We start from the raw sequence: 16,171 nt of genomic DNA on the forward strand, positions 1-16,171 counted from the left end.
GTTTCTCCCCTCAGTAGCGCGATAATCGGCGAAAAAAGGCGGGTTTCTGGGCATTTAGGTTCAAGTCAGTAAAATACAGAGTCAGTACATGAACTTTAATAATTTAATTCATGAAACAAACATGTGACCAAAAACATAAATTCATCACATTATCAATCATTATTATTATTATAATAATAAGAAAACAGTGTTTTGATTGAACATATCAAACCATAAACTAGTGCAACAGTGACATCTTTAAAGCTAAGCACTTCAGCCTCAATGAAATCTTAAGATTATTATAAGATTATTTTCCTTATGCTTGAATAAAAAATGAAATATCAAGACAGTTTTCCACGCAGATGATGACTTCCTCAGACTATTGTTTTGCCTGGGAGCTCGAACAATTTCGGGAAGTGCGTCCCTTAGTTTGTCCTGAGTTGGTAATCTGTGAGGTGAAGGGGAAAAAGCATATTAAATTCACATTCGTTTGTCTTTTAAGATTTTGTAGTAGCGATTCCAGTGACGTCCAGTGGTTTTGTCACATCCTCTTTGGTCAAACTCTTTGCGTAAACTCCTTGTTGTGCCCACAGGAAAAGGTCTGAGTCACTCAATAATCTGTAGTGGAGCTATAAGTTAACTAGAGTGGTTAAAACTAGAAGATTTGCTGGAAGATAAAATTCAACTCAATCGAATACACTACATAGCCAAATGATTGTGGACACTTGACCATCACACTCATGTGCTTCTTCCCCAGACGGAAGCACACAACGTTACAGGATGTCTTTGTATGCTGTAGCTTTACAGTTTTCCTTGACAATGCTCCTGTGCATGATGTGAGCTCCATTAAGACATGGTTTGCCACGGCTGGTGTGAAAGTTGTCGACCTAAACTCCACTGAACAGCTTTTGGATGAACTGGGACACTTACTGAAGCTCAGACGTCCTTGTCCGACATTAAAGCCTGACCCACTAATGCTCTTGTGGTTGAATGGGCAAATCCCCACAGCCATACTCCAAATCCTAGTGGACAGTCTTTGTGTACAGAAGAGTGCAGCGTATTGTAACAGCAAAGAGGGAACAAACTCTAGATTGGGATCAGTGTGATAGTCAGGGACTTACATACTTTTGCCACATAGTGTACTGCCCATAATGAACCTAAAGACATGTAAACACCCCCTCAAAGTCATATGTCTTTGCACATATGTGAGCCTTATTGCAGAGATGAGAACAATGATGTGTTTTGACAGCTTGCCAGGAAAACAAGCCATACCCCTGGTTTATGGTAACATCACAGCAAGTGGCTTAACTCTAACATCAACCCACAACTTTTTCGGGGGGGGGGGGGGGGGGGCGGATACATTGGTAAAAGAACTTTTTTTTGGTCTGGATGCAGACATAAATATTTAATTTCAGACCATGTTGTTGCCATATTGTCCAGTCATTCCACTGTTGTGGCTCTTTAACACAGTGATGTTTTTCTGACCCTTTATTGAGATTCTATGCAAATCATTGACCTAGACACAGGCCTGCTATGTGCAAACATGCAAATATTCCAGCTTACCTCCACTCTGTGTGATGTACCTAACCCAAGGTAATGCCTGGTAGCCACTCTTCTCAATGATCTTCATATATCGGACCTTATAAAATAAAACACAGCCAGACAAGATTATGATACACGATAACAATTATAATAATTAAACAAATACACAGTAATAACGATTGTTTAAAAATTATTAAAGATTTTTGTATTAGATGAGTGATACATACATGTAAATGTGATATAAATATACACTATATTGCCAAAAGTATTTGCTCACCCATCCAAATAATCAGAATAAGGTGTTCCAATCATTTCCATGGCCACAGGTGTATAAAATCAAGCACCTAGGCATGCAGACTGTTTTTACAAACATTTGTGAAAGAATGGGTCGCTCTCAGGAGCTCAGTGAATTCCAGCGTGGAACTGTGATAGGATGCCACCTGTGCAACAAATCCAGTCGTGAAATTTCCTCGCTCCTAAATATTCCACGGTCAACTGTCAGCTGTATTATAAGAACGCGGAAGTGTTTGGGAACGACAGCAACTGAGCCACGAAGTGGTAGGCCATGTAAACTGACGGAGCGGGGTCAGCAGATGCTGAGGCGCATAGTGCGAAGAAGTCGCCAACTTTCTGCAGAGTCAATCGCTACAGACCTCCAAACTTCATGTGGCCTTCAGATTATCTCAAGAACAGTGCGCAGAGAGGTTCATGGAATGGGTTTCCATGGCAGAGCAGCTGCATCCAAGCCATACATCACCAAGTGCAATGCAAAGCGTCGGATGCAGTGGTGTAAAGCACGCCGCCACTGGACTCTAGAGCAGTGGAGACGCGTTCTCTGGAGTGACGAATCGCGCTTCTCCATCTGGCAATCTGATGGACAAGTCTGGGTTTGGCGGTTGCCAGGAGAACGGTACTTGTCTGACTGCATTGTGCCAAGTGTAAAGTTTGGTGGAGGGGGGATTATGGTGTGGGGTTGTTTTTCAGGAGCTGGGCTTGGCCCCTTAGTTCCAGTGAAAGGAACTCTGAATGCTTCAGCATACCAAGACATTTTGGACAATTCCATGCTCCCAACTTTGTGGGAACAGTTTGGAGCTGGCCCCTTCCTCTTCCAACATGACTGTGCACCAGTGACCAAAGCAAGGTCCATAAAGACATGGATGACAGAGTCTGGTGTGGATGAACTTGACTGGCCTGCACAGAGTCCTGACCTCAACCTGATAGAACACCTTTGGGATGAATTAGAGCGGAGCCTGAGAGCCAGGCCTTCTCGTCCAACATCAGTGTGTGACCTCACAAATGCGCTTCTGGAAGAATGGTCAAAAATTCCCATAAACACACTCCTAAACCTTGTGGACAGCCTTCCCAGAAGAGTTGAAGCTGTTATAGCTGCAAAGGGTGGACCGACGTCATATTGAACCCTATGGATTAGGAATGGGATGTCACTTAAGTTCATATGCGAGTCAAGGCAGGTGAGCGAATACTTTTGGCAATATAGTGTAGCTATAGGAACACACACACACACTCACACACATGGACGCATGCATTCACACAAGCATACACACAAACCTGTATTCCTGACACAGTGAAATATGGGATCTCAAATTTGACAGTAATTGGTGGTTTTCCCTCCATTTCATCGTTCTCCACACTAGGGAGACCAAAATGGGCTCGCATCAGGAACTCTTTCCCTCCCTACACACCCACATGACATACAGACAAAAAGTCAATTGAGTGGTGTACAGTTAATAGGCTTAACATATAGCAAAATGTTCTGTTACTATACAACCTGCATGTTATAATGTTGTACAATCCACAAAAAACAATTTGTGATAGAAAAATATCAGCAAGAATCAAGGGGAAGGTGTACAAGACCATGCTGTATGGTTTAGAGACAGTGTCAGTAAGGAAGAGACAGGAGTCAGAGCTGGAGGTAGCAGAGTTGAAGATGCTGAGGTTCTCTTTGGGAGTGACAAGGTTGGACAGGATTAGGAACGAGTACATCAGAGTCATCTCAGGTTGGACGTTTGGGAGGCCAGATTTAGACAGTTTGGACATGTTCAGAGGAGGGAGAGTGAGTATATTAGTAGGACAATGTTGAACATGGAGCTGCCAGGCAGGAGGCAAAGAAGAAGGCCAAAGAGGAGGTATATGGATGTAATAAATGAGGATATGAAGCTAGTGGGTGCAAGTGTTGAGGATGCAGAAGATAGGGATAGGTGGAGCGAGATGATTCGCTGTGGCCACCCCTGAAGGGAAAAGCCAGAAGAAGAAGAATCCATGAAAAAAAATGATATAACAAGAAGGCATTGTTGTTAGATATTACTCACCGGGAAGGATTTAATGGTCCACACCACCAGGTTCTTCTCAGGGACATACTTTGCATGGCCAGTACTAGTTTTAAACTTTGGGGAGTCTGCATCACTCGGAACAGGAACACGCACCTCCACATTGTTAGCCACCGACTGCTTTTTAAACTGACCTTTAGCCTGAAGGGAGAATAAATTATAACTGAAAGACCGATATGCAATTTTTACATTGCCAAGAACTTTCATCACTTGCATTATCATCACAAAATTGTATTAAAGGGATATTCCAAAATTTTGAACTAAACTTATATAGCTATAAAAGACCAGAAACTAGTGAGTAAAGACCAGAAACCAGTCTTTTTTTACTTATAATTGCTATCACGCTAGTTGCATGAACAAGCATTAAATATTTCTGAAAATCGTCAGTGAAAGGTACTTGTAAATTAAGCTCTAAATCTATATTTTGTTTTTTCAGAGATTTATTGTACAGAAATATCATCTTGTGTTACCAATACAGTGAGAATAACTTAACAAACTGAGGTGTAGGTTTTGGCCTGACTGCACACAATTACTTGGAAAGATTTATCTCATTATTGTAAGAATGTAATGGACCTGATTTTAAACTTGATCCCAGAATTATATTAGCTGTATGCTGAAGTATGCAGTAAAGAGTTTTCATTTCTTTTATCAGTGATGAAATTCTTATCTGTGGTAATCACACCTACTTAGCAAATCCACTTTGTCTCACCAGAGATATATACACTGTAATTTCTTCAGCTGAACCTTACTTACAAATTTGTTGCAAACTATTATGGGCATTTATGGGCTATTAGGGATTAGCTATTAATAATGGAAATAATTATTTAGAAATAATCGTGCAAACTGAACTTGAATTTTCACTCTATAGTGTGGCTTTCAACACATTAAAGTTGTGGTACTAGGAGGGCCATACTGGGAATAACGCAACATTCCTTTATTAAATTAGCAACCGCCATCGAATTTTCAGTTTAGTATTTTTCTTATTTTAATGGTTGTTTCTGAAAGATCTCACTGAGACAATTCCAGTTACAACAAAAAAATGACCATTTTAGAGAATTTTCGCAGAGTTTGCGGACCAGAGTCTGTAAAAATTGCCTTTAAATTTCTATAACTTTTGATCTAGAAGAGATATTGCCTTCCAACTTTGCATTCCAATGGATTTTTTCTATAGAACTCAAATGTATGTTTCTAACATACAACCACTCTATACAAGTGATTTTTAAGTAGAAAGTCAGTACATGTTTTATTTTTTATTTTCACGAATGACCATCAACTCATCTAGACCATTTTCAACATATAAAATGACATCACATAAACAATTAATAAAGGTGTCTTGTACAATATTGTAAATACTTTTTATAGTATTATAGTAACATGTCTCTATATGATGTATAAAGTTCCTGATGTTTCACATGGTCATTGAAAAACCACTGCCTTCCAGAATTCATACATTCTGGGATCATACCAGAGGCAAGAAGAAATGCTGGCTCTACTTTTATTTACTGTAATCAATGGTTTGTTGATATAGTAATATAAATAATTGCATATATATAACAATTGATATATATATATATATATATATATATATCAACAATATTTTCTTACTGAATAATTTGATGCTGATTCACTCCAGATTTTCCCTGATTCAACGAATGGATGTATTGCCTATGCCGGCAAAGTAGTTTACACAAAATGAAGCTCGACTCTCGCTAATCGAGGCCACCAAGGCACAGGGTCAAAAGAACGGGAAGCACAGATTTAGATGTAAATGCGAGTTGCATAGTGTTCGTTTCTAAAAATAATTTTACATTAAAAGTCTACTTTCAGAATATATAACCGTTTTGGCTGTAGCTCGTCAGGAAGTGCAAATATTTTGGGCTGACTCTGGGAACTAATTTCTCAGAAGATGGTCAACTTTTGTATATATTTATATCAGATTAAAGGGAAGTATTAGCTTTCTAACCAAAGTATTTGCATTCAATTTGAAGCACAAATAATAATTTGATAGCAATTTTGGGACAGTTGCCAGCTATTTTTACCCTGATTTCTGATAGGCAGTAAGCACTGATGGTGGTTGCTAATTAAATCTTCTAATCACAGTGCACAGATGTTATTGCTTTTACTTGGAAGATGATGAGCAAGAAAACACTGCAAAAGCTTGTGTTTAACCCACCTTTACCATGATTTCCACTCGACTGTGAGAGAACTTTTCAATAACAGACTCGATCCAGATCAGAGGTTTTACCTGCATGATAAAGGTTTAGGGAATTTTTTTTCTTGGTGTGAAATAATTAGCTCAACAATAACACATTCTCAATGTGATGGGTAAAATTCAACGAATGGAGTCTCACGTGAGTATTGATGCGGTAAGACATCAGCTCTGACTCTCCATCTGGAGGGATGAATGAAATGGTTCGGTCGCTCTCAAAGCGTGAGAGACGTACGCACTGGTGAAACTTCACATCTTCCATTGCTACAGTCTTCCCCTTGTCTCCTGCACAAACACAAATAGCACAAGGTGGTCATGTATACTCTATCTTTCTTTGTGACGAATAATACACTGCAACTTTAGTCCTTTATGAGATTTTCCTGTGTGAAACTGAGAATGTGTGCATTGGAATTGTTGCTTACGGCCAGTAAGGGCGAAGAGCACGCGGTCGTTGAGGCCCAGTCTGAGTTCAGGCATTCCGGAGAGCATGGTTTTCAGTTTAATGCTGCCCACAATATCACTGCTCATTACACTCCCATTGGCATTCACCTGTGAGCCATATACCAATCACTTAGGCTATTTGCACCGCAAAACATCACATGCCTCAAAAGCATTGAAGAAATAGTTCTGTGAAAAATAAATTGAACATAATTTTCCACTTATCCCAAATGTAGCTGATCAGCCAAGACATGTTCAGTGTCTCGGATTTTCTTCTTTTCTTTTGCACTGGAGATAACCAAACCCTTATTTATTGGTGTATTGGATTACAGAAAGTTTACTGAACCCGAAAAGCAAGTCTGCTTGACATTACCTAAGGGCTAGCTGTGGTTTGCGGCAGATCATTATGAAAAAGAGATTATGTGATCATTACATATTCCAGCTACAAATTAGCTGTACATTATATTATATTATATTATATTATATTATATTATATTATATTATATTATATTATATTATATTATATTATATTATATTATATTATATTATATTATATAAGAGCAAATGACTAGGATAGCGGGACTTTGGATTTGGGGAAAATTGTGTACATTTATTTTTTCACTGCATAAATTCATTTAGAACAGCATAAACGCAATACAGCTGAAAGTTTTACAGTTATGTAGTCATAAAGCATCTCAGTAAGAGTATATTGCACATGTGTAATAACAAGCTATGCCACTCCCATGGAAAACAGGAACCAGACATGTGACATAACTTTAGTTATCAAATATCACTTTGCACAATTATCCATAAGTGTATTATGAAAATCAATTGAATAAGTTCCTCATCTTCTAATATTTTACTACAAAATAATTTTTGTATTATTTACTAGCTTTCTCTTGCAGGACCTCAGCACTCACCAGAACATTTATAGACTCGATGACGTCTATAAACACCTCATTCTTCTTGTACTTAATGCCTTCAGACCTCCAGGACACAGCATTGGTGACTGTTGTGGGTACTTTGGCCTTTGTGACTTCCAGTTTGTTGCCTTCTTGTGTGATGTATCTAAATAGAATTAAAGGATTCGATCTAGTTAAATCATTCATCATGCCCGACTCACTGACAAATCATCTGTTGCAATCTCCTGTAAGACCACAGCTATGCTAAGCCATCACACTCAGCACATATCAAACAGGAGAACGTTCCCACCCAACAACACTGAAATCTTCTTCTTGACTAATAGGTTGACATGAAGTCTAGCCTTTGTTTCACAAAAACTAATCTATATAACACTGACGCAAGGCTTGTAAGATGCGCTGGCTGTAGCAATTAAGTCTTAGTTTGGGTTGTTGATGGGAACAGAAGGCTAAGCACATACTCCTGCAGGATCTTGCTGTCTGTGGTCTGAGGGAAGCCGAAATCCATGAGCTCATCCAGCAGCTCGTACACCACAACAAAGTTATCCTGAATGCTCTCTTCCTCCAGCTCTTTAAAGTACTCTGTGAACACCTGGACAAAGAACACACACACACACACACACACATGGGGTGTCTGGTTTGGCTTGGTTTAGCGCTAGAGATCTGCATATGGTGTCTGGTATAAAGTGCAAAAGACTAGTTAGCCTAATGAAACAAAAAAATTCATATAAGGTTACGCTCATTGTCCATTTTAATAGGAACTGCTTTATCCATGTAAATTCATAATCTGACAAAATCTTGTGTATTCTGAGATGCTTTTCTGCTCACCACGGTTGTAAACAGTGGTTCTTTGAGTTACCGGAGCCTTCCTAGCAGCTCAAACCAATGCCCTCTTACCTCTCTAATCGGCACACTCATATCAATGCTGTGTTCCAATAACAGCATAACTAATATAGCATCGTATTAGTGCCCTCCATAAAGCGTCAGTAGATTAATTCAGGCTCATATTTCCTCTTTCTGTAAACATCGTACAGCTCTGTGTTCTCCACTGACTCTCAGGCTGATGTGTGCTTTAGCCAATCAGCAATGAGATGTTCAAAAAGGACCTCCCATTATTCTATGTTGGGTATATTGTTGCTGTTGCTTTTACATATTTATTGTAGTATTTTTGTTATTCGCTATTTTTTTGCACTTACAGGCCACCATATCTTAGTTAAAGAAATGTTAATATACAATAAGTCTATCTCATTGATTTTTTCGTTGCAAATTGGACTATATGACACATTTTCATGAAGCTACTTCATATGATATTGTTCAAATGCATATTCAGAGAGACAGAGATATAAGCATAACTTATAATATTTTCTTATTATGACACTGTCAAGGCTTTGAGTATCAAATTTAGAAATAAACCCAGATATAAGAAGCAGATATGCTTTCCTCCTGCACTATAGTGAAGGTGTGTGATGTCTTACCTCCACCAGCTTGTACAGAAAAGAATAAACCAGAGATGCATTGGAGTTCTTGTTGGTAGTAGCCACCACTGTACGGTGATCGTGTTAAGTCTCACAGAGAATATTATTCATTTGTTTTTATTTCTCCAAATTCATGATGTTTACAGATCATCTCAGTGCAGTTTAGAAATGGTACTGGACGAGCAGATATTGGTTTAGATTGGAGCTATAATTAACTGAAGGAGAAATAAAAGGTACCCCAGATGTTGTTTTCCTTCTCACTGGGGTGAACATCTGTTGTACCTGTGCTACGTATCTTTCCCCTGGCAAAGTGCAACTTTAATTAGTTTTTAAGAGGCATATTAGTGGTCCTTCAGGTCCAGTTTTTTACTCTTAAATTATTCTTAAAAGGTATTAATGATGCACCCTGGTGACAAGGGCACTTGGGTTATTTCACATAAGTGCTATATTATGTTGACAGTTCTTCCATCGGTGCTTCTCCATGCTGAACCACTATCAAACCTGCCCTGGCATGGATTTTTTTAACACCACTCCAGCACTTTAAATTACATTCACATAGGCCAGGCAATTACAAGAGACATTTTCTACAATAGAGTGCCACTCAAAACGACTGACGAAAGGATACAATAAAGATTGCTGTGTTTGATCCACATGAAGTGCACACTGCCATGTGAAATAACAGGGCACATTAGCCCTTCCTCTTCCTGTTGCAACAGCAGTGGCAGGAAGTGGTCAATCTCCGACATGTCCACATCGCCTTTGTAGTTGCGACATATCAGTACCTGAATAGAGTAAAAATCAAATAATTTGTTTAAAGGTTTGTACTCATGAGTTTTCCCCTAAAAGCATCTTCACATAAAAAGCAAGCTAAGGTTGCTTTACGTAATTGTTCGGTCAGCCCTAATACTATAATTCAGGAAATTTGTAGAATCGTTCAGAATTTTAGTACAATAGTTCAGGAAATGAGTAGAATAGTTCAGGAAATGAGTATAATAATTTAGGAAACTGATGATTTCTCATCAAAGCACAAGATTTCTTCGAATTTCAAAAGTCTGTACAGATAAAGCAGACACCACATAAGTGTTAAATGTTTTACATCATTTTTGCAAAGCTTTCTTAAACGAAAGGGTTACCCTGCATTACTGGATTATGTGCAATTGAGATTACTGTAAAGAGCACTCCTCCCCTCTGGTTTTCTCATCTGCCCTCCTTAGCCCATTGTGAAAGAAACAGAGCCAACTCATCTCGTGTTACAAATCCAGCAGACGTCTTCTGAATGATGTTTGAAATGAAGGCGCTGCTATCTCATGCAATAAAATTTGTCCAGTAAATAAATAAATAAATAAATAAATAAATAAATAGTTGGAAGGTTTTGTGTGTGAATCCTGTGTAACGAGGCCATCGTGTCTGTGAGTAAGAAACCACAGGCAAATCTCTTTTGAAACTTGGACCTTTCTGAAGAAATTTCAGGAATCCAAAAGCTTCACTATGTAGCCAGGAAATGATTTTTTATACACACATTTTAAAAACCTTAGGCTAAGGATTCTGTGTATTTCTTAAATAGGCTGCAAAACAATTAGGAGGCATTAAAGTTAGTATGGAAGGTAGTATAGAAGTTATTATGGAAGTTAGAATAGAAGTTAGTATTGAAGTTAGTATGGAAGTTAGTATGGAAGGTAGTATAGAAGTTAGAATATAAGTTATTATGGAAGTTAGAATAGAAGTTAGTATTGAAGTTAGTATGGAAGTTAGAATAGAAGTTAGTATGGAAGTTAAAATAGAAGTTAGTATGGAAGTTAGTATGTAAGGTAGAATAGAAGTTAGAATATAAGTTATTATGGAAGTTAGAATAGAAGTTAGTATTGAAGTTAGTATGGAAGTTAGAATAGAAGTTAGTATGGAAGTTAAAATAGAAGTTAGTATGGAAGTTAGTACGTAAGGTAGAATAGAATTTAGAATATAAGTTATTATGGAAGTTAGAATAGAAGTTAGTATTGAAGTTAGTATGGAAGTTAGTATGGAAGTTAAAATAGAAGTTAGTATGGAAGTTAGTATGGAAGGTAGAATAGAAGTTAGAATAGAAGTTATTATGGAAGTTAGAACAGAAGTTAGTATGGAAGTTAAAATAGAAGTTAGTATGGAAGGTAGAATAGAAGTTAGAATAGAAGTTATTATGGAAGTTAGAATAGAAGTTAGTATTGAAGATAGTATGGAAGTTAGTATTGAAGTTAGTATGGAAGTTAGTATGGAAGGTAGTATAGAAGTTAGAATAGAAGTTATTATGGAAGTTAGAATAGAAGTTAGTATTGAAGTTAGTATGGAAGTTAGTACTGAAGTTAGAATAGAAGTTAGTATGGAGGTTAGTATTGAAGTTAGTACTGAAGTTAGAATAGAAGTTAGTATGGAAGTTAGTATGTAAGGTAGAATAGAAGTTAGAATAGAAGTTATTATGGAAATTAGAATAGAAGTTAGTATTGAAGTTAGTATGGAAGTTAGTATGGAAGTTAGAATATAAGTTAGTATGGAAGTTAAAATAGAAGTTAGTATGGAAGTTAGTATGGAAGGTAGAATAGAAGTTAGTATTGAAGTTAGTATGGGAGTTAGAATAGAAGTTAGTATGGAAGTTAGTATGGAAGGTAGAATAGAAGTTAGTATTGAAGTTAGTATGGGAGTTAGAATAGAAGTTAGTATGGAAGTTAGTATGGAAGGTAGAATAGAAGTTAGAATAGAAGTTATTATGGAAGTTAGAATAGAAGTTAGTATGGAAGTTAGTATTGAAGTTAGTACTGAAGTTAGAATAGAAGTTAGTATGGAAGTTAGTATTGAAGTTAGTACTGAAGTTAGAATAGAAGTTAGTATGGAAGTTAGTATGTAAGGTAGAATAGAAGTTAGAATAGAAGTTATTATGGAAGTTAGAATAGAAGTTAGTATTGAAGTTAGTATGGAAGTTAGTATTGAAGTTAGTACTGAAGTTAGAATAGAAGTTAGTATGGAAGTTAGTATTGAAGTTAGTATGGAAGTTAGTATTGAAGTTAGAATAGAAGTTAGTATGGAAGTTAGTATTGAAGTTAGTACTGAAGTTAGAATAGAAGTTAGTATGGAAGTTAGTATGTAAGGTAGAATAGAAGTTAGAATAGAAGTTATTATGGAAGTTAAAATAGAAGTTAGTATGGAAGGTAGAATAGAAGTTAGTATTGAAGTTAGAATAGAAGTTAGTATGGAAGTTAGTATTGAAGTTAGTATGGAAGTTAGTATGGAAGGTAGAATAGAAGTTAGAATAGAAGTTATTATGGAAGTTAGAATAGAAGTTAGTATTGAAGTTAGTATGGAAGTTAGTATTGAAGTTAGTACTGAAGTTAGAATAGAAGTTAGTATGGAAGTTAGTATTGAAGTTAGTACTGAAGTTAGAATAGAAGTTAGTATGGAAGTTAGTATTGAAGTTGGTATGGAAGTTAGTATTGAAGTTGGTATGGAAGTTAGTATAGAAGTTAGTATGGAAGTTAGTATAGAAGTTAGTATGGAAGTTAGTATTGAAGTTGGTATGGAAGTTAGTATTGAAGTTGGTATGGAAGTTAGTATTGAAGTTGGTATGGAAGTTAGTATAGAAGTTAGTATGGAAGTTAGTATTGAAGTTAGTATGGAAGTTAGTATTGAAGTTAGTACTGAAGTTAGAATAGAAGTTAGTATGGAAGTTAGTATTGAAGTTGGTATGGAAGTTAGTATTGAAGTTGGTATGGAAGTTAGTATAGAAGTTAGTATGGAAGTTAGTATAGAAGTTAGTATGGAAGTTAGTATTGAAGTTGGTATGGAAGTTAGTATTGAAGTTGGTATGGAAGTTAGTATTGAAGTTGGTATGGAAGTTAGTATAGAAGTTAGTATGGAAGTTAGTACTGAAGTTAGAATAGAAGTTAGTATGGAAGTTAGTATGTAAGGTAGAATAGAAGTTAGAATAGAAGTTATTATGGAAGTTAGAATAGAAGTTAGTATTGAAGTTAGTATGGAAGTTAGTATTGAAGTTAGTACTGAAGTTAGAATAGAAGTTAGTATGGAAGTTAGTATTGAAGTTAGTATGGAAGTTAGTATTGAAGTTAGAATAGAAGTTAGTATGGAAGTTAGTATTGAAGTTAGTACTGAAGTTAGAATAGAAGTTAGTATGGAAGTTAGTATGTAAGGTAGAATAGAAGTTAGAATAGAAGTTATTATGGAAGTTAAAATAGAAGTTAGTATGGAAGTTAGTATGGAAGGTAGAATAGAAGTTAGTATTGAAGTTAGTATGGGAGTTAGAATAGAAGTTAGTATGGAAGTTAGTATGGAAGTTAGTATGGAAGGTAGAATAGAAGTTAGTATTGAAGTTAGTATGGGAGTTAGAATAGAAGTTAGTATGGAAGTTAGTATGGAAGGTAGAATAGAAGTTAGAATAGAAGTTATTATGGAAGTTAGAATAGAAGTTAGTATGGAAGTTAGTATTGAAGTTAGTACTGAAGTTAGAATAGAAGTTAGTATGGAAGTTAGTATTGAAGTTAGTACTGAAGTTAGAATAGAAGTTAGTATGGAAGTTAGTATGTAAGGTAGAATAGAAGTTAGAATAGAAGTTATTATGGAAGTTAGAATAGAAGTTAGTATTGAAGTTAGTATGGAAGTTAGTATTGAAGTTAGTACTGAAGTTAGAATAGAAGTTAGTATGGAAGTTAGTATTGAAGTTAGTATGGAAGTTAGTATTGAAGTTAGAATAGAAGTTAGTATGGAAGTTAGTATTGAAGTTAGTACTGAAGTTAGAATAGAAGTTAGTATGGAAGTTAGTATGTAAGGTAGAATAGAAGTTAGAATAGAAGTTATTATGGAAGTTAAAATAGAAGTTAGTATGGAAGTTAGTATGGAAGGTAGAATAGAAGTTAGTATTGAAGTTAGAATAGAAGTTAGTATGGAAGTTAGTATTGAAGTTAGTATGGAAGTTAGTATGGAAGGTAGAATAGAAGTTAGAATAGAAGTTATTATGGAAGTTAGAATAGAAGTTAGTATTGAAGTTAGTATGGAAGTTAGTATTGAAGTTAGTACTGAAGTTAGAATAGAAGTTAGTATGGAAGTTAGTATTGAAGTTAGTACTGAAGTTAGAATAGAAGTTAGTATGGAAGTTAGTATTGAAGTTGGTATGGAAGTTAGTATTGAAGTTGGTATGGAAGTTAGTATAGAAGTTAGTATGGAAGTTAGTATAGAAGTTAGTATGGAAGTTAGTATTGAAGTTGGTATGGAAGTTAGTATTGAAGTTGGTATGGAAGTTAGTATTGAAGTTGGTATGGAAGTTAGTATAGAAGTTAGTATGGAAGTTAGTATTGAAGTTAGTATGGAAGTTAGTATTGAAGTTAGTACTGAAGTTAGAATAGAAGTTAGTATTGAAGTTAGTATGGAAGTTAGTATTGAAGTTAGTATTGAAGTTGGTATGGAAGTTAGTATAGAAGTTAGTATGGAAGTTAGTATAGAAGTTAGTATGGAAGTTAGTATAGAAGTTAGTACTGATGTTAGTATTGAAGTTAGTATAGAAGTAATGGACGTAGCTACTGTAAGCTTATATTACTGTAAAGAGTAAAGAAAGCCATTTGCTGGACATTACGGTTAAGGATACAACACTTTATGAAACATTTATCATTAACGACACCACAGTGGTCCTAGCGGTCGCCATGTTACAGGAATGACTTAACAAGCAAGTTAATATATAACCTTTACAACTAACTTGCTATGCGAAGAAAAATAGTTCCGACATGTCTAGACACAAACCTGTTTAAAAAACGGAGCAGAACTGTATATAACAGGTGTAATGTGGCCTGGACTGCCCTGACCTGCTCGCGTTACTTCTGTAACAGTCTCGAGTCCTCACCTTGCCTTTGAGATCCAGTATGAAGACCGCTGAAGCAGACATGACGAAACCGTCCAAAAACAAGTGTTACAAAAAATATCTAATTTATAATTGGGTTATTTAGCAACTTAAAAACAATTTACGTCCATTAACAAACCCTATATTTAACTTAAAACTGTGAATATAATCGCGAATTCCTCTGTTCTTTTTTTCCCCTGCGTGCAGCGTATTGACGTCACGCGTCCTAACGTCAGGTAAAACATTTACAGAGCTTACCTGTCCTGCGCGCGACGGCGGCAACGAGAGCCACGTCATCGCTGATGCGGAAGTAAATTCACAGGTAATGGGTTATTGTCTGCTTGCTTTATTTGTTTGATTGGTTTTTGTTTATGAAACTGAGCACGAAGTTGATATTAATAAATCAATTAAAAATAAAAATAAAAAATTCGCCTCTTACAATTTATATTTATTATTAATGACGTAATAATGAATAATACCTTTGGTAATAACGTGATAATTATTTAATAATTAAATATATGGGAAATAACACACCAAAAAACCCTTGTGCCATTTTATTCTTAATTGAATGAACATTTTATATGGCATCTTTAAACTTAAAGAAGGGGCTTTAAATGTAATTATTTACAGTAGGGAAATAATTCGATGTAGTCATTGAAATGTCTTAGCAATACATATTTATGTACAAACTTGAAAGAGTTGGGTTTGATGAAAGATGTGAAATGTTCCTTGTTTACTTTTATTTACTTATTGATGCTGACCTTTTTTTTATTTCTTTAACTAATTTTTTGCATAGATTGGTACATCACTAAAAATGAATTCTTCCTCAGTTCTGGTACCTGTGGATTTAGCAATAAACATTTTTATATGTGTTATTGTCTTCATTGAACTTTCGTTTAATTTCTCTTTTTGCATATTGACATTTTAAATTACAGATACGTTGTTATAAGGTTATTTGGTCTGTCTGTGCACAATAAGAATGCTGATTGATTTGTGAGAGATAAACGTACTCTCGATCAATTAACAAAACTGTCGTTCAATGTCTCAGACCTGGGGAAAAAAGGTCACTATATAAGCTATCCATCAAATAGTTAAATAGATAGGACCTTGATTTTACAGATTTTACAATTAAATAATAATTGAATAATAATTAAATAATAATAATAATAATTATAATAATAATATATTTTTTATAATAATTATTATTATTTTTATGAATAATAATTAAGAATATAATAATAATAATAATAATAATAATAATAATAATAATAATAATAATTGTTATTAATAATTGTTATTCATAAGTAATAATTAATTGGTGTTAATTGTTATTATTATTATTATTATTATTACGAAAAATAAATAAGAATACTATAATAATTATTATTAGTTGC

At 35.3% G+C, this 16,171-nt stretch overlaps 1 protein-coding gene across 1 annotated transcript; it reads right to left on the minus strand.

The window, feature by feature from the left end:
• Positions 1–91: 91 nt before the first annotated feature.
• Positions 92–15,018, minus strand: ap1m2 (adaptor related protein complex 1 subunit mu 2). The gene is made up of 12 exons (XM_058403848.1): positions 14,781–15,018; positions 9,534–9,690; positions 8,909–8,976; positions 7,895–8,025; positions 7,434–7,581; positions 6,498–6,624; positions 6,218–6,360; positions 6,040–6,111; positions 3,849–4,007; positions 3,088–3,213; positions 1,543–1,618; positions 92–427 (listed from the first exon to the last, which is right to left on the minus strand). The coding sequence occupies exons 1-12, from the start codon at positions 14,820–14,822 to the stop codon at positions 405–407; spliced, it is 1,272 nt and encodes a 423-aa protein (XP_058259831.1). The 5' UTR covers positions 14,823–15,018; the 3' UTR covers positions 92–404.
• Positions 15,019–16,171: the final 1,153 nt, after the last annotated feature.

Source organism: Hemibagrus wyckioides, linkage group LG11 (genome assembly GCF_019097595.1).
Source record: "Hemibagrus wyckioides isolate EC202008001 linkage group LG11, SWU_Hwy_1.0, whole genome shotgun sequence".
Lineage (NCBI taxonomy): Eukaryota > Metazoa > Chordata > Actinopteri > Siluriformes > Bagridae > Hemibagrus > Hemibagrus wyckioides.

What these genes read in the sequence shown, in the direction of transcription:
- ap1m2 (XM_058403848.1), bottom strand. Translation starts at nt 14,822, where the DNA reads ATGTCTGCTTCAGCGGTCTTCATACTGGATCTCAAAGGCAAG. An exon ending in CAAACACAGCAATCTTTATT is followed by an intron (nt 8,977 to 9,533) that starts GTATCCTTTCGT and finishes ATCACCGTACAG; the next exon opens with TGGTGGCTACTACCAACAAG. An exon ending in GTACATCACACAGAGTGGAG is followed by an intron (nt 428 to 1,542) that starts GTAAGCTGGAAT and finishes TTCACCTCACAG; the next exon opens with ATTACCAACTCAGGACAAAC.